Source organism: Liolophura sinensis, chromosome 9 (genome assembly GCF_032854445.1).
Source record: "Liolophura sinensis isolate JHLJ2023 chromosome 9, CUHK_Ljap_v2, whole genome shotgun sequence".
NCBI classification, from domain to species: Eukaryota; Metazoa; Mollusca; class Polyplacophora; order Chitonida; family Chitonidae; genus Liolophura; species Liolophura sinensis.
In genome coordinates, this window is record NC_088303.1 from 30,942,097 (window position 1) to 30,966,432 (window position 24,336).

Here is a 24,336-nt window from a genome sequence, read left to right on the forward strand (position 1 = left end):
AAACCTGAAAAAATGGTGATAACGGCTGAAAGTTTAAGAGCTTGTGGAAGGTTAAGAACTGACAAAAGATTGAGAACTGTGATTTTCAACCTCCCATATTGTGAGAATTGGTGAAAGGCTGAGATCCGGTGAAATGTTGAGAACTGGTGAAAAAAATCTTCAACGTGAGGCAGTTTACTAGTCCTCCCCGTCAGCATACGCGATGTAACTGCTGAAAGACTGAGAGCTGGTGATATGTTGGGGACTGCCGAAAGGTTGAGAACTAATGAAAGGTTGGAGAATGCTGAAAGTTTGGAGATTGATGAAAGATTTAAGAATGTTGAAAGGTAGAGAACCCGTGAAAAGTTGGGGCTGCTGAAAGGTTGAGAACCGGTAAAGGGTCGGAGAATGTTGAAAGCTTGAGAAAGGGTGAAAGGCTGGAGAATGCTGAAAAGGGAACTTAAAAAACAATTGTCCAACCCCTTGTAGTTCGCTTGTCTATTCAGTCCAGAGAAATTAATATATAGTAGCTGAGGAACCGAAGAAAATTTGATAACTAGCGCAAATCTGAGAACTGGTGAAAATCTCAGAAGTGGTGATAAATTGAGAACTGGTGAAAAGTTGAGAACTGTGAAAGAAAACTTCAACCTCCGGGAAGGTTGATAGCTCTCCGTCCAGCAAATCCGATATAACACCATCCTTCAGCAAGTGATCATTCTGTAACAAACGTAAGCAACGACCTATATACGACATGTATATGTCTGTTAACACACTCGGTTCCGGAGTGGTAACATAATGGCAGCAAACTGAAATCGCCTTGTGAATTTTTGTCAACAAGTGACGAATAGAGCAAAATCTACCAAATGTAACAATGGTCACAATATATAATTTCAGAAGTTCTTACTAATTATGATTCGGGAACGGCCGATCCAGGGTCTATAGTGGATAGATAAAAGAGCGGTGGAAATCCGTCCTGCAACAAGGAGGCAACATTACAGGTACATGCACCCTAAGGACTCCTTCGTCGTCATATGACTGCAAAAATTGTTCGGCCTGAAACCCCAAGCACTCACTCACTCACTAACTATGACACAACAGGTGTTCTTGAATGATGTAGCGTGAACGAAATACGACTTTTTGACAATATATCATTTAACCTTTTGGATTATCATGTGGTAAACGTACACTGCGTGCTGACAAGTGGTGGCGTTGTTTTGCAACGGAAGATCAGTCGTACTGTTCTATCACAATGAGTGAATGAATGCTTGGGATTTAACGCCATACTCAACAATTTTTCAGTCATATGACATCGAGGAGTCATTAGGTGTGTGTACATATACCCTGTGTTCTTGTGGCAGGGCGAATCAATGCTGCAAAAGTACTGCCGCCACTGAAGTACCATGCTGAAGACACGAGACATGAAACGCCACCCAGTCACATAATACTGACACCGACACAGGGCAAACCAGTCCTGTTTCCTGGCTCCAACCTCTCAGTGCTGACCGCCAAGAGAGTCGGCAACAAGCATCATTTCATAAGTCTTTGGTATGGCCCGACTCGGGTTTGATCCCGGGTCTCTCGACTTTGGACACGCTTACCATTAGGCCAATATTCTGTCATTGACCTTCAAGTAGATCATTCAGTTTGATAGCATTTGGCTAGGTTAGTTCATGCATGCAACACTGTACTCCTGCCCAATTATATGTTGTCTAGTTAAACTGATGTTGTGCTCATTGTGCTGGTTCCTTGAAACTATAAAAATACAGCAGAAATCAGAACCAATCGCATTATTTGCAATCCTGTAATAAACTGATGTGAATCTAATAGCACTAGCGCCATGAAATACTAGGCTAGAGATACCAGAAAAGAGAATCTATCGCATTATAGGCCGTTTGTATTTAAATGGAGGCTAAGTCCATGAAATATTGGGCCGAAGACCCAAGAAGTGACACATGCTGTCTAGCTATAAAGCATTGGGCCAAAGATCCCAGAAATAACAACCTTTCTGCAGTATACCGACACCGATCAAACTAGTCCTTGTGCCTGCCTTAATGTGCGCAGAGTCACGTGACGAAGCCGTGGATACCATCATTATTGGTTTTGTACTATCGATACCTTTCCCCACCAGCTGTCAACCATTTTGATGTGGTCTAACATAGCAGGCAGGGGAATGTCTCTTTTTGGTTTAAACAAATGTTTCTTCCGTTTTTCTTTCAATATGCCTTTTTTGAATTTGCATATAAATTAGCGCCTTTGTCTTCCGTATATAGGCCTAACTGTATTTTTATCAGCGAATATTCAATGCCATGTCAAAGTGATGATAAAAGACGGCCATTCATAAGACCTGGAGCGCCATGCACTGGTTGCAGTTGCTTGTCGGTGAATGTAAATGTCGTTGTGCCGGGAAAGTTCAACTTCACATATGAGGGAAAATCTGAACTAATCCACAGACTACAAACTGCAGCTGGCAGTTTTGCTACAACGTCGATTGGCACTTACCACAGAGGGCTGGCTAAATAATGGTCTCCCTGCTGCCAGTATAAAGCGACTGGGCTTTGTATCATGTCTGGTGACTTCGACATGACGTACCAGTGAGGCAAAACTCCAACAATGACGACAATGAAAGTATCCTGAACAAAGTTATGAGGGACATTAAATCTGATACGGACACACCGTAGACATCTAAAAGGTTTTCCTACACTGATTTTGGCCTGTATAATTGTAAGTTTAGGAAGCCCCCAGCCGGCTCGAACACATAACACTGACGCGGGATCTTACCCGAGTGTCTGAAACGAAAGCAAAACAAAAATATAAAGTATCATAAAAAAGTTCGTGTACCCAGGTGCGCTCATCGTGGGAGTTCTGTAGATGATGTGCATAGATTCGCGTTTGTCCCCAGTCATACAGTCACTTCCCGACGGATTTTTCAACATTATGCCGCTAAACACTGGCTGTTCGCTACAATGCATGGGACGCTACATATTGGTATACCACTTTTTTTCGGTAGGCACATACTAGATTTGTACATCATTTGAAAAGTTTACTCTGCCATAGCATTCAATATTGTTATAGATGCGCATCATTGGTAGACAGACATTTTAGAGATCAAGTATTTGCAAAGCGATCTTTATTATTTTTGTGGTTAACTGGAGTTCTTTTCTGGAAATGTGTAAGTTTAAGTATAGAAATCATGTATTTGTTCCGAAGAATTCAATTTGATTTGGTTGAACCTAAGCCTCTGGAAAGAGTTTAGACTGGATAAAACCGGTGAAAATCACAATACAGAATCATGTGCACTATAGTGAATCATATTACACGTCAATAATCCACAGTAAAGGGTGCTGAAAAAAAAAGAGAATGACAAAGCTATATTGTTCGCTCAGAACTCACACATGGTTCGCCTACCAAGCGATTTCACGGAAGATTGATGGAGTTAGACGCGTAAAAAGTCGATGTGTTGTAGCCTTGGTTCAGCGGTATATACCATTCCCGCTGTAGACGGTTACTATCTCTTTGAGTAGACGAATTGTAAAATAACTAGAAGCTTAGTCCGAAAGATGATAAATTTGGCCAATAGAAAACCACTTTCGGATGAATCGAACTGGTTTAGCGGTTGGGGTCAAGACGAAGGAATAGATTGGAGAGTAATACTGTGCGCGGATGAGGTATAGGCCGTCAAAATCACTTCAGTCCTGCTATAGGAGACGGCATGGCCAGTCATCTGCCGGCAGTACCAGGTTGGCAGAGAGAGAGAGAGAGAGATGCTGCAAAGCCTCTGAATAAAGGCTTCTTTAGACATGTAAGGGGAAATGCGATGTCTGTAGAAAAGAAACACCGAAAAGAAAAAACACACTGCGGTCATGATTGTATGGCGTGGGGATTGTTCTTCTAGTAAAGGCTATTTGTGGTAGATAATGGTCTTACTGATAGACATGCCTGGAGAAGATAAGATGAGTTTCCATGAAGTATCTTGAATCATTGCACAACACACTGGCACGCCTCTTTACCTAAATGTCATAGATTTTTTTTTCTTTTCTACTTATTCGGACAGTGTTTTGCAACCTGGTTTCCGCAATATGGATGGCACTAGTATGTTTTTCCCGTATTTATTTTCCATAAAAAAGTCTTTACCAATTCGTCATTGCTAGACAACATGCTACCTCAACAACCTTCCATTACCATGCGGTAACCAGACCCGTCTAAAAGGAGAGACACAGTAAAGTGGGTCCAAGGAAGAAATGTATAACTCTTGGGGCTTGCCAACGAATAGCTCGCAGATCGGTGTACTTGATGTGTGCACCATACAAATAGAGCATGCTGAGGGATGGGATATCAGAAATTGTCAGCTGTCCAATGATATTAGTACGAGATTGTGGGATGTCACCTTGTAATCGTGGCGTTCCTTTGCTTTTAAGCGCGATCGTTATATATGGTGTTTTGCGGAATATCAGGTGACCGTGAATTGACGAATGATTACCAAGAATCGCATGGTATTTGGCATAATGAACAGTAATTTTGAAAAGCTGAAAGTTTAAGTGTGAAAAACCAGTTAAGTACTTGTTGCAGTACATGTTGCTCGGTGCTATCGCTAAAAATAAAACATCCATGAAATATTTTTCTCCCACGCGACGCTTATCCACCTCCTGAATAATTGCTTAAGTTGGAAACCTTTTCCTAAAACTGCAGGTTTAGATAGGTCATGCGTTTATTTCTTATACCTATTACATGTAACTTCTCATACGCCATCCTCATAATAGACTGCATCTGAAATGTATATCGTGGCAATGGAGTCAGGCCGCTACACGTAGAAACTTTTGTAAAAACTGTTGAATTTAACGCTAAACCCAAGGAAATTAACATCCAAGAATATAAGTGGCGCATGCATTTTTATTCTGCCCTCTATATCCAAAGATCTCATGTAATTAATAGGTTATGAAAAGCGAAAAAAAAAAAAACGGTGTGTATATTAAAACAGCCGTAGTATAGCCGGCAACCTTTAACACAAAGTTTGTCAAATGGCTTTTAGATCTGCTTCACTACGATTTATAGCAGGCCTACAAACATATTGATGGAGAACCTTTTTAGAGAAAACGGTAGCTTTATGCGACTCAGTTAACTGATCAATAAAAGATACAACATCAACTTCCAGAAACTGATGATCAAGTTACAAAGATTTATGGCTATAAAAACATACTTTTCCTCTCAAAGAGATTTTCTGGTCTCAGAATAATTCGTTGCGATCGATTTTACGATTTTGAAAAAAGGACCATAAAATCTAAACTTTGCAAAGATGAATGATACTATAGAGTTACGGTCTCCTGACCTTATCTTCGATCTATGATCACCTTATTCCTTGCATCGTTGACTTATCTGACTTCGAACCATTTAATTGTTTAATTTTGCTTTATAATTATTATAAATTCTCCAAATTAAATCACAAGTTAAGTCATATCGACGTCATAATTTAGGGGTGTATTATTTTGAAATGTTGACTTCTTACGCAATACATCTGGCACTTTTCCAAATCAAAAGAGCAAATGGCATTGTAAGCCTACATGATGTGTGTGTGTGTCCGTTGGTATATTGTCTCAAAATTATATATATGTGCTCTAACTAGTATTTTAAACATGACAAATTCGTCAGAGCAGCTAAATTTAGCTGTAATTTAAAGTAAGACTGATCAGGATTGTCCTTCCCCACCATTCCAAAGGGTTACTATATTTAAATGTTTAATCCATTATAACTGAACATCATATTTTTTATAGATCAACACAACTTCTCTCTACTTATGTTTTACTTATTTACTTTTTTGTCTGAACATTCCGATGCCTGTTAATAAAGTGAGAGAAGATTGCTAAATATTTATTTGACAAGTCAAACAATTTTAGCTCGTAGGAATTCAAAGGTAACCACCAATGTGTCCAAGAACTGAGAACCTTGACGCTCATTAAGGTAAACTGACTAGAGGACGTATTTCGCCGGTTACATCGTGTGACCATTTGCTAACTATATCATACCGTCGTAGTTGCCCTGCTTTTATTCTCTGTACTGTAAGTGTTTTATATTGTACTGCTTTCCCATGCTTACAGCATGTTATGAAATAAACTACGAGGACAAAGCCCCAAGCAGTATGCTATAATGTTCATAGTAAGAGCAAAGCAGCTGAGCTTCACAATTATAAAAAAAAAGTTCTCTTTAAGACTAATTAGCTAATTCTGTATGGAAATTATAGTCAGTAGTGATGATGCTGTCCAGATGATGAAATTTGGGTATAGAAGAAGCAAGAGGAAATGAGGCAGTCAACAGCATAACTGTAAAGACGTGGAGTCTCAAGAGTCGGTGCCTCATCAATGGAGTCTGACGCTGTGATAAAGACCTGGATTCTTCACATATTGACTTCCATACTGAATCAGTTATATTGCCCATTTGACAGCAAGCCTTCCTTAATTTCTCTGTGAGCTTTTGTAAACACATAAGAAAGGCAATTGCTTGACAACATATGAGATAGCATAATCCTTGATCCTATTACCACGATTGCTTCTTGTAGTTTGACTTTAGTTGCTATGGTTCCTGCAAAACAAACGAGACTGATCCTACTCTTCTCGAGGGCCTGGACTGACATACTAACAAAACACGACTGCAAATAGCCATTCAGTTTTAGCACGTTAGACCACATGGATAGCAAAGCCGAGACAGACAATGACGACCTGTAAACAATAACAGCAAATGGTCTACCATATTTCACAAGGCCAAGCGCTCAGAAAAACATATTAAGTAGCTTAATGAACTTTAAATCGCCTGCCATTCACACAAAAAATCAGTGGCTCAGAAACGTTTTTAAGTAGTGTGTCTATCAGAGGGAATTTTAAATTTCGAAGTATGCCATCCATTCAATTTACTGGTAGCGCTTGAACCTAACAATGCACGGATGTCTTTACTAAAATATGGAACGTGGAACGTTAAAATGATGTTCTCACTACTAATTTCTTTCACAGAAAGCTGTTGTGGTTATAAACTGATGTTCCCACAATTCCTTTTTTTCACAGAAAGCTGTTGTGGTTATAAACTGATGTTCCCACTATTCATTTCTTTCACAGAAAGCTGTTGTGGTTATAAAATGATGTTCCCACATTCATTTCATTCACAGAAAGCTGTTGTGCCTATAAAATGATGCTCTCACATTCATTTCGTTCAAAGCAGGCTGTTGTGGTTATAAACTGATGTTCCCACTATTCATTTCGTTCACAGAAAGCTGTTGTTGTTATAAACTGATGTTCCCACATTCATTTCGTTCATAGAAAGCTGTTGTGGTCATAAACTGATGTTCCCACTATTCATTTCATTCACAGAAAGCTGTTGTGGTTATAAACTGATGTTCCCACTATTCACTTCGTTCACAGAAAGCTGTTGTGGTTAGTCGGCCTATCGCGTGAAGGTAGATTTGATGTTCCTTGTGTAAACGGTAAAAAAAAAATAGGCGACAATTGTGCCATTTATCTGATATTATACTTAATAGAGACCCATTTATGTCTTTTATGGAATTCGTCAGGAGTATTGATGAATGTAAATGTTTCACTTCGCTCTGTTTGCTCGTTCTCCAGTGTGATAGGCCCAAACAGCCTTGGATGAGTGCTGAAACACACATCAAAGAGGCACGGGCGTGCGTAGAAATAATTAATTCGTTAAATAAGTTAATATTGGTATTTATTAATGTTAAATGCCTTAACGGCATCCTTCAATTGTTTGGACAAGTTAGTTGTAAACGGTCAATGATAATGAATAGTGTCGATCTATAACTACAGAACTTTGAAACAATATGCATTTTGTTAAGTAAACTTTTAAGCTACTATTTATATTTTCATTTTATTTGTGCTTCACGCTGTACATACGGTGAATGGAAGTAGCCAGAATGCAGGGCAATTCAGCAGTATGCCTCACAGCTTTGTCTCTTTTGCCCCTCTGGACGACATTGATATAATAAATTTGTCCTCGACGGGGTATAGATCCCACGTGCGTTCCATGTGATACTCCACGTGGTATGAAACATATCCTGATCCGCTTCGAAGTCAGGAGACACGGGATCAAACCCAGGTCGGATCATGCAAAAGACTGCATCGCTTCGCGCTCAACACTGATAGGTAGGAGCAAGGAAACAGGACTGGTTAGCCCTGTGTCGGTATAATGAGACTGGGTGGTGTGTCATGTCTGGTGTCTTCGGCATGACAATTCAGTGGCGGCAGCATTTTGAATGAATAAAGATAAGTCGTTTGGCTTAACGCCACCTGGGCAGTTTTTCAGCCATGTCGAAAAATTGTTAAGTATCACGTAAAACCCCCAGCATTCATTTATATCCTGATTGACTATGTGACCTTTCTCGGAGGTTCTATACAACGGACTTTGTATTTCAATTATTTCACAGTCTTACTGGTGATGTAGTTGTAGTTAAATATTTAAAACATGTTTTAATCATGTAAAGATATTGTATACTATATTTATTTTGTTCGGTTTTCAAATTTTAATTGATTTTAACTTAATTTAAAAGCCTCTTATCCTTTTTCTTATGTGTGCTGATTGCGGATGCTGTCAGTCCAGTTTTATAGCCATAATTGCTTCTAGCTTCTAGCGTGTGGCTCAAATGTCGCTAATGAGTCTTAAATCATTAATGCGTTCAACAGATGCCCGGCAAACTTTCTTGGGTCCAAAAAAAAAAAAAAACGCTGAAAACCCACACAATGTCTTGATTTGAACACTCTCATTCAGAAAGTTCAGATAGTCTAGATTTCGTTCAGACTTGATGTTTCACATCACTCGACTAGCAAAGCTGTTCAGCTGTGAGCTCTAGCTGCAGCATCAGATTTCCTAAATTATCACTAGTAACAGTAACCGTCATACGCTATAGACGTTGAATAATATATAGGCATTTACATGTCTATGCTCACAAATTCTCTAATACATCCATCCAGTTACTCGTTTAATGCCGACATGGGAAACTGAATTATGTGATCAAATGACTAGTATTGCATAAAATTAAGAGATATCTAATACAGCAAACCCATAACTCTGTCCAATTTATCTTGCCTCAACAATAGTATTAATAGCCTTCGGGAACTGGATATTGATATAGATGTCTGTAAAGGACTAAGACTAATGAAGATACCGGCACAGCTAGAAATGAATAAGTGTCGATCGTTTCAATGTAGACATCGCCCAGCATAACCTGATTTTCTTTGTTGTTGTTTTTTTTAACCGTTTAAGTATAAATGTGAATAAAGTGCACGATCCATAGATTTTCCTGGTAAACTAAACACAAGTAAATAGATTGTGTTGACATAACACTCTTGTCTGCCGTTAAATTCATGCTGACTGAAGCGCGTGTGACATTTCGTCGTGATTAAAACAACAACGAAAAGCTCGGCGAGTCAGTACAAGTACACTAGTTTAAGTACACTTATATATGCATCACACAGTCTCGTGAACTTAAAACGTCCCAGAAAGTAACAGAAATATAGCTCAAGAATATACTTCTTTGGCTTAAATGTATTGGAGTTTGTGAATGAAGAATGAAGAATGAAGAACATTTTGCTCGGACATTTGAAATCATAAGAACCTTTAGTAAAGATAATGTTTTTATATATATATATTTTTTTACATACATTCTACATATTCATTAAAATTGTAACGTATGCATATTTTGCCACATGTTGTCTCATAGCTTTCCCCAGATGCGTTGAATTTTATTGCCACTATTAAGTGCGTATATATGCAGCAGAACCCAGTGTGCACGTGGCGGTGTACTAAACGAAATTGATCCAACAGATACTGAAATCGATCGCCTTGAAGTTTCATAGTATGAACATATCATAAAAGGCTTTACATTTACGTATAAGTGATGGACATGCTAAAGAGAAAAGTGCTAAACCTAGTAACGTATTCATTTAATTTCTCAATCTTACGAGAGACAAAATATCATGCGTATATTATCAACGGCGAGGATTTTGCTTAAAGACGTCACATGAATTTCTTGTTTGTACTAGACGAGAAGAAAGAATAACAAATTTAAGACCTGCACCTTTCTTAACCTTGTCAGATCTGAGTGTTCGGGCCACAATCAAATTATACCGTTTGCCTTTCCATTCAACAGAAGTCTCTGAGATACTATCGACTTTTCTGTCTGTTTGTGTACACCCTACTGTATGACGCAATTGTGCGACTTAAGGAACTAGCAGATGGGTCTGGATCAATAGATTTTGGAATTGGTCCAAACCAATAAACCCCGCTTTTCCCAATGAATGAAAAACGATAGGAGGTCTTCATTAAAACCAAGCACTGCATTCACCACGTTCTTCATTTAGTTGGCCATTTTAATCTGCTCCCTGAACTCTATCGTGATTCAAACATTAGAAAGGATGCGTTTTTGGATGTTCAGTTCATGTACCGTAATCTCTCAAATTAGTTGATTGAAATTGTCTATGCGAAATATAAATAAGACCAAAAGAGATAGTAATTACCATTTTTCGCCATCCATTTTGATCTGTGAAAGGATTTAGTAGTCTGCCTTATTAGATCAAGTTTGCCTACCTTTGGGTAGTTGTCTGCAGTAGTTTACAGCTGGTTCCCGGCATCTATATGTACTCATCTAAGATACAGGCCGCCTTTAAAGATCCCAACACGTGTAGTACTATAACGATAAGTTAAATGTGAAGCTTCCAGCTTTGTGCTAGGCATTGATTATCACTACGCCTATGGTGTAGAGCTTAATTCAAAATCCAAACCCTTGACTCAACAGTCCGAGTACAATGACTTGGTTGAGAAATGTTTGGATACGCCATATTCATGGCTGCTCAACCACAGGTGAATCAAACAAGTTTCTCAATGGGTATCGGCCCCAATAGCCACCCCATCTACCTCTAGCTGCTTAAATCCACGTCATAACATCTCTTCTTTCATTTGCCACACCATTTTTTTCAATGATAATCAAATAAAGTATCGTTTCGCGCGTAAAATGCCTCCAGGCCATCACCAGCGTCGTGTTTTCAAGACCACCGGCATTTGCCTCTTAGTTTGACAGGGTCACGTGAACACTTGAATCGTCAACAACAGATAAACTCCTGGACTCTGTCATTCAGAGTTGACTTCATTTAAGATATTGCAAAATTATTATACTATAAATAAACCAATTTCTCAAATTAAAAATAACCTTGCAAAAATAATGCACGAGATTAAGATTTTCACTGTTAGAGAGTGAAAAAAGTACAAAAATCCGCTTTTGGACACGTTCCCAAAATTGTATTCACCTATTTTAAATACATGGCGGTCGTCTTGAAAACACGACGGTAGGTCATGGCTTGGGGGCATTTTATTATTTATTGCATTATCATAAAAACAAACTGTGTGGCAAATGGGAGAGGGTTTAAGCAGCTGGAGGTAGGTGGAATGGTTATTGGGGTACCTACCCATGTCACATCTCTGAGACAAACTTTCTCGACTCTGACTGGTTGTGCAGCCATAAATATGGCGTATCAGAATATTTCTCAACCAACAGTCAGTGTACTCGGACTAAATCCAGACGTCAACGGAAAAACTCCATTAAGTTCTAAAGGCGAATTGAAAAAAGAACTCGCCTATTCCCCAGTTTTCTACACAGGGAAATTTGACCAAGAGTTAGAGTGGACATTTTAATGATGATACACTGTGATCTTTGCCATACATCCTCAAAATTGATGGTAGCACACACAAACTAATTCCCTGAGAAAATCCATATGTACTTCAAACTTCATCACTTATCTTATCACAATTTCGCTGTCCATTAATCTGATCTTTACTTTTTTTTGTGTCTCATCAAATTGCATTGTTTCCAAGCAATGGAGAATCTCTTCCCGACTTGAACAAAGCGGAGCCGGTTTTGTTTTTGCGTAAAGAACCTCAGTTCTACCTTCTACATGTACTACAACATGTACAACGGCGATAACATCAATATGTTTTCATTCAGTTATGGGCCATTTGTGTTATCTGCTTTGTTTTCTTTAGAATCTTCCCACGTGAAAAAACTGCTGAGAAAACTCAACCTTCTGTGTAGAGGATTTTAATTAATGGTTCTTCGATCTCATTTGTTTCCAATATATGTACTTGTTCTATTATTTCCTTGACATATTAGTTCTTTTTGTACCTTCGCCGCTTTCAAGTTATGTATTGGCGCAATTTTTGAAATCATGAAATAATCCCGGTTTTTCTTTGACCGCTATCTCAAGATAAACTGCGGGCACAAAAGAAAATCTATTTGTCGTTGAATAGAATCGTCGACTTGTCGCTGGAGGACATTATTTTCTTGTGTTTATTTGCTGTTTTATTGTTGTTTTTGCTGTTTTCTCTTTTGCTATTTGTGAATCCAGCTTTTTACGCATGGTTTATTGAACTAGATGCATTTCGCGATGTCAGTGGAATTGAGGAAAAGGAATGTGCATGTTTTTTGTCCTGGACGACAAATAGCAGAACGTTCTTTATCTGGAATTGGAAATGTGCTGCAAAGTCTTAGAGAAACAAAAAAGGCATTCGGATGAATCCAAGATTAATAGCTGTGACCATTGATTTTGTCTAGAATGGTTTTAACCGACGTTTCTCTTTTCTGTATAGAAAGAGGCGTGAGGGAAATAAGCAATTGATCTAAAGAGATATGTATGAATAAGACCTGTTTTCAATTATCAAAGGGCTCATCTTAAAACCTCCACTACCAGAACCTTTACTTCCTCCCTTCCCGCCCTTTGCTAACTGTCTTCTAAGCTACCATGTGATGTGTTATTGCTAATATTCCTTCGATGGAACGATGAATACCGTTATAGCCTCTCAGCCCAACACGTTTGATTTGCTTTTACCGTAGTGTTTACAGCACGTTTGACCCACCCCCATATAGTGCAGTTTTCCCTTACTGTCTTACACGTCACTAAGCCAAATAGAATTAAAGTTCATGGTCACAGAATTTGCTTTATCTACACATTCCATTTCTTACCACTCGACATGTGTGCATCAACTCACATCTGTATATCCCTAATTAGTATTTATGATATTTTAAATATTAAGACACCTGTGTATGATGCAGCTATTATCAATTATAGGAAATGAGAAGGTGAGACAAAGCCTGCCCTTGGGTGAATAATTAGGATGGCATACGGAATATCAAGAGTTAGGCAGTGATGCCTGTCACATTAAAGGGCAAGGAAAATGGTAGATGTGGAGTTTGGCCGCGCAAAGCACTGGACTGATAGTGAGGGACGCAAAGGTTTGTCAGCCCATTGAACGTACACACTGAGTAGGTAAGGTGTCATTGTTTTCCTTTGTTACGGTTCTAAGATTTCTGGTATTGAGGGAAAACAAAGACTTGTAAGCCCGTTGACCGTACACACAGAGTAGGTAAGGTCTCTTTGTCTTTCTTTATTTGCGTGTTAAGACTACTCTATTAATATTATGCGACCATCGCCCTCATGTTAGATGGGAATAAATTTGCAAAATGGGCGAATTACTGTGGGTGAAAACAGCAACTCTTTAGCAAGCAAACAAAACATTTCTTTTTTCTTTCATTCGTTTCTACTTAAGGTCGCACCCATGGTAAACACATGCATGTACATGTATGATGGAAAGGAGTAGTTACTGTTATATACTGTACATGGGCATTCCTTCATTAATAAACCTAAACACATTGTATGAATATAAAAGTAGACTATTAAAAGTACACATTTTGACTTCAATGGCCCGTTGACGTAAGCCAACCTTATATAAAGATTATGGACATTATTTATGTCTCATATCACGTTCAAGGTTTCGGTCCTCCTCAGAGAAACTCAAATCCATTGTTTTCATAAAATGCTTATCGACTTGAAATATCAACAGCTTGTAACAGTCCAGCATCTCGCAGTGACTGAAGTAAGCCTTAAGACTGAAGTAAGAAAAAACAAAAACAACCATGAACTTCAGATTTCACCCACGATATATTTAAATCCCTTTCATATTACTCGAGACACTGTCGATAAATACATTGAGAATAACAAGTCAACATAATCAACTGATAATGGTTCATTTGTACTCTTGTGGCCTGAAATCCCTGTTTTCGAAACGTTTTTACCGCAAAAATATGACATGGCGGGGGACAGATTATAAACACGAATATCATTTAAAATAAAGAGCATCCAACTTGACACAAGTTCTATCTGCATTGTGTTAAACCCATATCGTTCATTCCGTTTTAGCACTGATCACCAGGGCGAAATTAGGGAATAATTTTCTTTTCCTAAGATAAAAACAAAATGTAGTCTACCGTTACAAGCTCTGGTAAAGCGAGAAAAAGACAAGCTGATAACAGTAGGCCTACCCACTTGCAATTTAGACAGAGATTGATTAAAGTGCCAAACATCTTTTGCTGTAAAACAGTTCTAGAAATCATGGCAAACAAAAACTTCAGATCTGAACAGTCTGAGTAACTTTATGACATTTGACGCAGTTACGTATTTTTTATGTCACCCATATCAGCGTATAGCCTCAAGCAGTTACCGGCTGTATTTTTTTCCACATAGAACTCTACCCGAAGCTAGCCAAAGGCGTTGCGTTAAATAGTCCATTGTGGAAGTTAGAAATTATCCGAAGTGTTCAGGTTTCCGCTCCTGTTTATCATTCCGAAACAAGCTAGTTCGTTTTTGCACCGCCCTCCAAAGATTTCCCCCGAAATAGCACAATGTGGCCGATTGTACCACGCGTGAATGCGCTTCTTTTCCCATTACCCGCCAAAAAAAAAACATTCGGAAACTAGTGCCTCCTTGTCGCTTCCGCGGAATTCTTAACCTCTGCAAATGGTGCAGAGGTTTCTTTTGTTTATGTCCAGGCACGATTAATCCGTCGACCAAGAGAGACATTGAATTAAGGGCTATTGATGGCAGTAGACTGATGAGAGTTCAACTCCGGTGTAACATCCTTGACGTAATAGAACAAAGGGCCATTCATATTACAATGTATCCCACCGTGATTCTGCCTTCAAACAACCAATTTTGTAACAATGAAACAGTACTGAAAACTACCTGGCCTAAAGTGGGCTATTAAATGTCAAATTAAAAATCAGTAATATGTTTTTCTACCAGTATATACATGAAATACTGACAACTATTAGTGATGAATATATTGTGTTAAGTCTTAGATATCTCTTATGTATGGTTCATACACCTGTAAATAACTTGTGTATTTATGGAATATGGTACCAACGCCTGCTAAGAGAACATTGGATATTTGCACTATTGAATCCCGTGTGCCGTTTATGCGTCGATAGACTGAAAGGTAGCCCAAGAGATAGTTTGTTGAACTGATCTGTTACAAATGTAGACTGACTTCCTTCTGATCCTATGACCGATAAGTCAATTTGATTTCATGCCGGTTGTTCAGTGTGTCATGTTGCTGAACTCTAACAGTCTTAGGATAGGCATAAAAAAATCTTGGCAAGGCATCAGGAACTAGTGTATGTAGATAAAACGACACTGTACTTCTGTGGTTCCTAATTTTAACCCTCTTGGTGATATACGGTTATTTCTGTTGCATTTAGAAAAAAGACCCACCTGCCATAAACAAGCAAAAATAAACTGATTGCTGAATATCTTTAAAACACTTCCAAGGTACTCTGGTATTGGATACCATACTTGGGTAACTCGCTTGTACTTCAGAGACATTATGTGTTTATAGTGGATGGAATCTAAAGTCGCTTTGATCACTACAGTCTGCTTTGTTTAGTACAGGTTATCGCCTTTTGATGTTGGATATGGTTATAGTGCTGGTTAGTGGTTATGTGATAGGCCTAAGAGTGTCAGCCCTGGGGATCTATTATGTAACAGATTCAGTAGCATGTGTATAACCGAAATCAAACACGGCAAGAGAATGGCGAAAACCGGCTTTCACAATGGCGCTGTTGGACTCGTGCGAGAGCTTGAATTTGCCAACTTAAGTTTAGAGGGACTACAGTTTTCTGCACGCCCATTACCAGGAGAAATAATAGAAATTTCTTGTTGATTAGCTTAAGACAATTTTGCTTTGTCTGACACAAATGCAGGTAACGCAACACCAAGTTCAACAAGTGGCATTTTGCCAATGGTGGTCAGCGTTCCACTGTGAGAAGTGCGGTATAGGGTTGGTTAGGATAGGGTAGGGTTGGGCGGAAAGGGAAACACAATAGCCCTTGACAAACAGTTTGAAGCAAACTCTAGAGATTGACGATTTTCTTTATCACCACGCAGTCTTCGCAAAACTACGATGAGTGATAAAGTCGTAACTTTTATCAGTTCCGATAACATCTTAAATGTACAGTCTGTTTCTTTTAACTTTTGGTATATTCTCATCTATTACCAAAATCAGTGAAATTATCTACCAAAATTTGTATTTCGTTATTGAAACGTAACAGTACGAACACTGCACATTGAAAATGCAATTAGAATACTTTTCGTACTCCTTAAACTTGGGACTAAGACCTCAGGGCCTCCCTCGAAAGACGTCATCATTATTGTAAAAAGTATGGTGGATAATGGGAGTGGAGCGTACTCTGTTTTATTAGAGTAGCTAAGCAGTAGCCGCCAAGGTAGGACGTCTTTCTTCAGTGCCTCAAGATACGTCATAATTATTCAGAAGTAAGTGACATGATGGGTAATTGTCGTTGAAATCATATGGCTATTACAGAAAAAATAAATTTACTTTATTGAGGTATGGCTTGGTGCTCAGCACTGAGAGGTTAGAGCAAGGAAACATGACTGGTTGGCCTGGTCAGTGTAATGTGACTTGGTGAGTTGTAATGTCTTCTACATGATACTTCAGCGGTGGTTGCGCTTTGACGGTCTGGAATCGCCCTGCCACTAGAAGACACAATATATGTGCATACACCTAATGACTCCTCGTCGAAATATGACTGAAAAATCGTTAAGTTCGACGTTAAACCTCAAGTATACATACATATATTAAGGTATATATTCAAATGTGGCAGTATCACAAGCAGGGCTAAAAATGATTTGGATTAGAAATAAGGTAGCAGGTGCCCCTCTCTGTCATATACCAAACTCCGCGCAATCTCAAACATGTAACTTGATTTTGAATATATATGACGTCACCCAATGCAATGACGTGTTTGTCTGAAAAATAAGCTTATGGAGTTAAAGAACTAACATTATGGATTAGAAAACAGCATTTTTTGCAATAATTTACATATTCAATAGCTTGTAGAGATTCTGGTCATATGTGTCAAAAACGAAAGGCAATGTTAGCCCTGTGTATAGGTTATTTTAGTGATAGCTGAAAATAGACGTCACGTTACAAGAAACAGGCTACATGTATATTTGTACTTCTTTCTGTAGTATGTGCCCAACTCAGTGTATCAGTAAACACTGTTCTAGCCTGACAGTTGTGATCTAGTCTTGTCAGTCGCTATGTGTAATGTGCGGTGTAAAACGCTCTTAAACATGCGTGTGTTATACACCGCTTGTCATTCCTCTCCGCCCGTACGTGGGAAGGCCATGGCAACAACCTGCGGATGGTCGTGGGTTTTCCTCTGCTCGGTTTCCTCCCACCAGAAGGCTTGCCGCCTACGTATAAGTGAAATATTCTTGAGTACGGTGTAAAACACCAATCAGATAAATAAACACACCATTTATCACGGAGCATGTTCAGGGAAACTGTACACTACATCGAGTGAAACAATCGCGGGTAACAATAGCCCCAGTATGAAACTTTGGTTTAACTCGCCTGAAAATGATGTGATGAAAGAATGAATGAATGATTATGGCTTAACCCCACATCGGCAATATCTCAGCCATATCGTGGCGACGTAATGTGACGAGGGAATCAAGAAAATAACGGTCCGCTGCCGAGTTTATCAATTTATCAGCTGGACTGTGAGTGAGGAAATGCTTTGTAATCTGTGGGTACTGCCGAATACACAATCACAAACCCTAGCTGGCATACATGTATACTCAGAGCAGCCACATCCACACAAGCGGACTACACATCCTAAAAATAGATAAATTTCGACGAATTTACTTATTAAAGAGGCCTTTAAGTTTCGGGGTCTGTAAACTCGCCGCCAGAATTATACTAATATTACTAAGCAGGGCATAGAATGACATGCGACTTGTATGTAGAGGCTCTATTATCCGGGAATTTTCGAGTCTACGCCGAGTTCGGTAGAAAATGAAGGCTATTATTAAAAATAAGATTATGGGTCTGCAGCCTGCGGCTGACAAACCTTGGATTCTTGCAAAGGGCGGCTTAACAGTGTGAGGTGTAGCTACCGGAGGGACTCCATCTTTATTCTTGACATTCTAGACCGTTTGCACGGAGTTTATTGCATTAGCCGATACAGTGCTGCCCTATGGGAATCTATAAGGATACCATGTATATGATAGTTCAGTGGGGGCTAAACCCTTCACCAGGAAGTGAACTTATATGGCTGTTGTAAACGAACGGACAAGTTTATGCGTTATAATATATAGGTTGATCGGACATAGGCTGAAATACATGCAGCCTGGTGCTGTATCCGTGTTTGCGACCTCGTGTTCTCAAAATGGCCTCCTAACATGAGCTGATCTTTACCATTTCCCAAGAAAGCTGCTGACGTGGCCATGAGGCAAAATCATTGATTTGGCCATTCGTGGAGTTACCCATGTACTGCTTATTTTGTCACAATGAACTCTATTCCTATATTAACGGAGAGGATTAGCTGGGGAGCCACAAAGCTGCCTTTTCGGTACACCCGAACCTAAAGACTGACCTACTTTTCTTACCGGAAAATATCAGCATCTTGTCTCATATTAAATGACTTCAAAACGAATTGCAGGCAAATCGATCGATTACCGCATTCATGGGAAAGTCTCATTGATTAACTCGTAATACTCTAAACTGCAAAGAAACCAATGGTAAAAACCGCTAACGTTCGAAAACCCACGAGTCTTCAGTAGAAACATATGTAATGGTAGTATTATGATGATATGATGTATTATATGATAGAACCGCCCCACTCATATATAAGGTATATTGTGAAGCCTGTTTGTTTCCTGTTGTGTCCCTTTCACGGTCTTTTTATTTTCACAATAAAGGCCTATGTGGTACGTCTCAAACTCTTTGAGCGTTATACCTATTGAAAACAACCAGTTTACGAAACTAGATAAACGTGACAGATAGAACAAGATAATCGAGTGTTTTAGATATCATTGGAATGATTATATTGAGATTATGTACCTTTGGAGTAAGCATATAAATGTAAGAATACATGCACTGCCTTGTTTCTGTATGTTCAAATCCTGAGGCTTGGACGATACCCCAACATTATCTAACAGAGTCGTATTCTTTGGCATTATATGAAGCCTCCTCTTCGCACATCACACACAGTTACCACTAGCCGTTCTAGAGGGAAATGGTTCGCTTACTTCAATATTGCACATTTCCATTTATAACCCTTATACTGTATCAAGCACACACAGAGAGGTAAAAACTCAGGTCAGCTTTGTTTCAGTTTCAATTTAATTCAGTTAAATTTCAACTTTTTGGACCTGGAATACATTTTCCTACTAAATGCTTAATGTTTAAGGAGAGTCCTCGGTAGAAACATGTGTAATGTGAAAATATTATGAGGATATGATATATGATAATATAAATTTGACAATATCAAAAGATTAACTTACTTTATAGCATCAAGCGTGGATATTGATCGGCCGTCATATTCCTACCGATGATTGGTTATACGGTGGATTATGAGAATAACTTGCTCTGCAAACAATGACTTTTCAGCACAATAGGCTTTATGCATTATTTGCATTTTGGCACGTAATGAATTTCTCTTTCGAGGCAGCAGAAGAGCTCTTTTATTTCGTCCATCTGGGCGATGCTGTATCAGATGATGTAGACATAATAGCCCTTCGGATGTGACCCATATCATGTCTGCCGGCGTCACTCTCACAGGAAAAGTATTCACCTCCTGCTTTTCATCGTATCGAAAGTAACAGCACAAAATAGGTGTTGTTTGGTTTTTAAAGAATCGTTATAGGATGATAGTATTAGTCAAGGACATCCAAAGTAGGTTGCTCTTTATGATATCGCGCAGGGTAGAAAAGGTCCCATCTGTAACTAGTAGGTAAAGAAATGTCTACCTTAGCCTTGACCTAAAAGGTAGACATATGTAAAATTAAAACGGGTAAGGCTGTGATAAGGCCTTAACTGAAAAAAACACTGAGAAAAAGGAGTGTTTCAGAGGTTGTGTGGCGATCAAGTTCCAAGAATCACGTTGTCATCCTTGCTTTTCGTTTAACCCGCTCTGCTGTAGCCTATTCTCTTTTTTATGTCATGTAGTTACCAAACTATAGCTCGTCACCTCGGCTTGAATTAAACCGCCTACGATAGCTCTGGGTATATGAAGGAAACAGAGTTACTGACTGATTTATATGGACACAGCCTCGTGCCAGTAGTTCCAATAAATCGTAATTTACCCGGGGTAATGTCATCTGGGCGATGTAGACGGATAAGCTACCCCTGGTCGCAATTTCAGCATTGTGCTGAATGCTCAATCATTCGTTATGTTTCAGGCTTGATTGTGTTTGAGGGCAAAGCTCTACACGTGTGGGCTTCGATCTACCGTCATGGCCTCCGAAAGACAGGTAGTTCCGAAGTTTGATGTCTTTTCCAAGTGACAGACTAATTAAGAGTTTACGTCCTCGCGGGCTGCGCATCCAATTTAAATGACAAACAGCTAATGGATGGTCCTATTTTCAGTAGTAGAAGTTGGCGTCTTCTCGCTTCAGGAAGTTATACGTTGGAACCGATGGCGGGTTCTTCCGATGTTCGCCAACTAGTTAGCTTCAACTTTCGGCCGAGCAAATGATAGCTTTCTGGGCTCTCCAGGTAGTGTCGCGGTTTGGAAAGTTCCACTTACCGTCATAAAGTGAAGAGTAATAAACAGTTAATGCATCTAGACGGAAAGCGTGCCGCACCACGCCTCATGCATCTACGCATCTACTTATTAACACTTTGGATTAAGTCATTGTGGCGAGAAAAGTTCATTTAGATTTACACCATAGAATTACTACAAAAAACTCATAAACAGCTTTTCATGCAAACTCACTCGTTCTTCGCTTGATGTCCTCTCTTCTGTTTCTGCTCTTCTCCAGAAATTTTGAAGACGTTATTCGACAAAGTCAGACTAACGCCTCTTTTCATTATAATTCCCCTTCACTTCATCTCCCATTTGTCTTTCGTGTAACATGGTTGAACATGATCATCAGCATGATTTTTAAATTTTACCTCATTCTTTTCTATTCTACAGGTGTAAAACCTATCGCTTTTGCTGATGTGGAACAAGAATCTAATGGGCCCCATGTCGTCTTCCTTCCCTCTGAGACCATTAGTAAGATTTTCATGCCGGGTCATCTGTATTGATATCGATGAATAGACTGATATAACCAAAACCCAGCGTGAAAATAGCGAAAAACGCAACCACTTGCTTGATACAGTACCAGTCATCATGGCCGCAAGCTACAGCAACGGTAATGGTTCTATCCTGTTGAACGACACGGGCATTGAAGACGAGAGTGTATCAGCACTCTTTGCATTCCATAACTGGTATAATTTCTATCATGGATATCTCGCTTGTGTTGTTTGCGTCTTTGGCGTTGTGGCAAATATCTTTAACATCATCGTTCTGACTCGCAAAAACATGCAGTCCCCGACGAATGTGCTGTTAACCGGACTGGCCGTTTCTGACGGACTGACGATGGCAGCTTACTTCCCTTTTGCCTTGTACTTTTATGTGATGGAAGGGAAAAGAACCATTCACTCTGCCAGATTTCTTCTCTTCTATGCTATATTCAGTGTACTTGTCCACTCCGTGTCAATCTGGTTGACCGTGACCCTAGCATTGTTCAGGTATATTTTTATTCGTTACCCACGACGAGGGGTGATTTTATGCAGTATTCATCGTGCTAAACTAGCAATTGTTATTGTGTCATTTGCTGTGATCGTTGTTTGCCTTCCGACCTGTCTCATGTACGAAGTCACACCCATGACAGAGAACTCAGATCAATGGGTTATTTCGATCAAGAGAAACGGCACGCTGGACAACATAATAGAGAAAACAAACTTCTGGTCCCAAGCTGTTCTAATCAAATTAGTGCCGTGTTTTATGCTAACCGTTCTAAGCATAATGCTCGTGAAAACGATGAAGGACGCTGAAAAAAGGCGCAAAAAGCTGCTTCAGAAAAGTCACAAGACTGACGATGACTCAACACGGGAAAGGAAGACCAACAGAACAACGAGGATGCTCCTGGCAGTTGTCATCTTGTTCCTCTTGACAGAGACCCCACAGGGTGTGCTTCACATCCTCAGTGGTACCATCGAGGGCTTCTTCGATACGGTCTACTACCCTTTGGGAGATTTACTGGACATTTTGGCTCTCATAAATAATGGAATCAATTTTATCCTGTATTGTACTATGAGTAAGCAGTTTAGGGACACCTTTTTGGTAATATTCTTCAAAGCTACTCGCGTCGGTGGACACCATCTTGTCTCCACGCACATGAGCACCAGAGAGTCCGATTTATAGCCAAGTATCCTTGCAGTGTTGTAGCTAGCCTATCAGGTATTATGTGACTCAAACATATGTAAAGTGTATATATACAAATGCTGATATGGAATGTATCTCAACTGCGGAATGTTTGGTAGTGAAGTATAAACAGAGAACATACAAAGATAGGCTGTGAAAGAAATGATGCAGGTAATTTATTTAGAATAGAACATGCCCTACTGGCTGTTATCTTGTATTTCAGAAGAGAGCGCAGTTAGACGTTGTTAGTATGGCTGGATTTCGGACTGTGTTGGTTTCCAATAACGTGTGGTTCCTGAATATTTACGGTGGTAATAGGAATAAACATGAAAGTCTGGTGGCTAATTACCAGAAATTTTTAACGGTAGTTTGATCTCCACACATCGTTCAGCCATACCCTATAATGGATATCTTTTTGTATAGTATTTATATCATGTCATTTAGTCGTCCTCAAATAGAAAACGGATGCTAAAGTGGAGACAGCTGCTCTCTCCGTTTGTTTTTTTATAGCAGGATTCGTTTTTCGACGTAAATAGACAAAACTGGACATTTTAATCTCACTCCCACGGATTTAGATTTTATAAGAGTGTGTAACCGCCTCCTCTTTACTATTATTCTGAGGAGCCTTCCTCCCCCCCACCCCACCTGCATTACCAATGAACATAAAACCCATTCCAGAAATATAAATGAGGCCATTTTAATCCTGATAAATATGGAATGGTCGAATGCATGACGTCATCACACCAAGCGAATTAACAATACAGAACTTGCAGTAGTGTGAACTTCAGTTCAATACCTGAAGAAAAACATGGAATGATTCTGTAGCAGAAGGTGGTTAAAATGTACACACGTTCTAATTGCATAGACACAGGTCAGAAAGACACTTAACTATAGATCAACCTGAACCCTCATTTTGTTTTTGTTTTTTCAAAACTTATCCGCCAGATTGAGATGAACGCAGGGAAATGCAAGGACATGTCATTCATATTTAAATTATGTACAAATTGATTTTGTAATTTGAATCTGTAAAACTTTGCGTGTGCACGATGATGTTAGCAGCAAACATGAGATAGAAACTCGTTATTTTATTCAACATTGCTTAGTTTACATCGGTTTGATTCTACCCCCTCGTATCCAATTAACAAATGTGTGTTATCAGTAAGCGTGTTTGTATCTTCCAGTGTGACTTATTGAAAACAGTCTCCCGTGCCTGGCATTGTTAATCACAGCATTCCTTGTGCTGTGTGCCTTGTGTTAACGACTTACACTTTTAGAGCAGATTTAGATGTTTCATGTTTAACAAATCTGCAAAAAGGGCTGTCAAAAAGGGCTGTGACAGAAGCTGGTGTATTCAAAAATATCAAATTAATTCTTGTAGCGCAAAAACCCATGGTCACCATTTAAAGACAGAAAAAGTTATTTTGAGCAGAAAAAAAAATTCGATTTTTCCCTCGCTGCTTTTAAGTATATTATGGGTCGCAAATGTAATAAATTTTCATATAAATAAGCTATAATATATCCATTTGTTAGTTGTTGTATCTGGAAAAGTTCCGGTTGTGATAATAAATCGTTACTCTCTAATGTAGTAAGTTCTTCTTCTCTTAGTTCCACTTTGCTTTGTTTTTATTTCTGCACTTCTTCAGTCAATTGTATTTTCACACAACACTGAAATATATTTTTCCGGTGGAGGAAAACTACGAAAACCTTAAATCAGACAGCTTACTTTGCAAAGTTTATAGCAAATCTGTGCGTGTATCATCCCA

The 24,336-nt window shown here is 39.1% G+C and overlaps 1 protein-coding gene across 2 annotated transcripts in view; it reads left to right on the top strand.

Annotated features, from left to right (window-relative positions):
- Positions 1 to 24,111, top strand: part of LOC135475388 (G-protein coupled receptor dmsr-1-like) — a 59,188-nt gene extending 35,077 nt beyond the window's left edge. Inside the window, exons 1-2 of one of the 2 annotated variants that reach the window (XM_064755259.1) lie at positions 20,543 to 20,633; positions 21,299 to 24,111. In XM_064755259.1, coding sequence (XP_064611329.1) covers positions 21,497 to 22,573 — 1,077 coding nt within the window. In that variant the 5' untranslated portion in view covers positions 20,543 to 20,633; positions 21,299 to 21,496 and the 3' untranslated portion in view covers positions 22,574 to 24,111. Of the gene's footprint in view, positions 1 to 20,542; positions 20,634 to 21,298 lie in introns of those variants that run through there. The other variant, XM_064755258.1, reaches the window with a different exon arrangement.
- Positions 24,112 to 24,336: the final 225 nt, after the last annotated feature.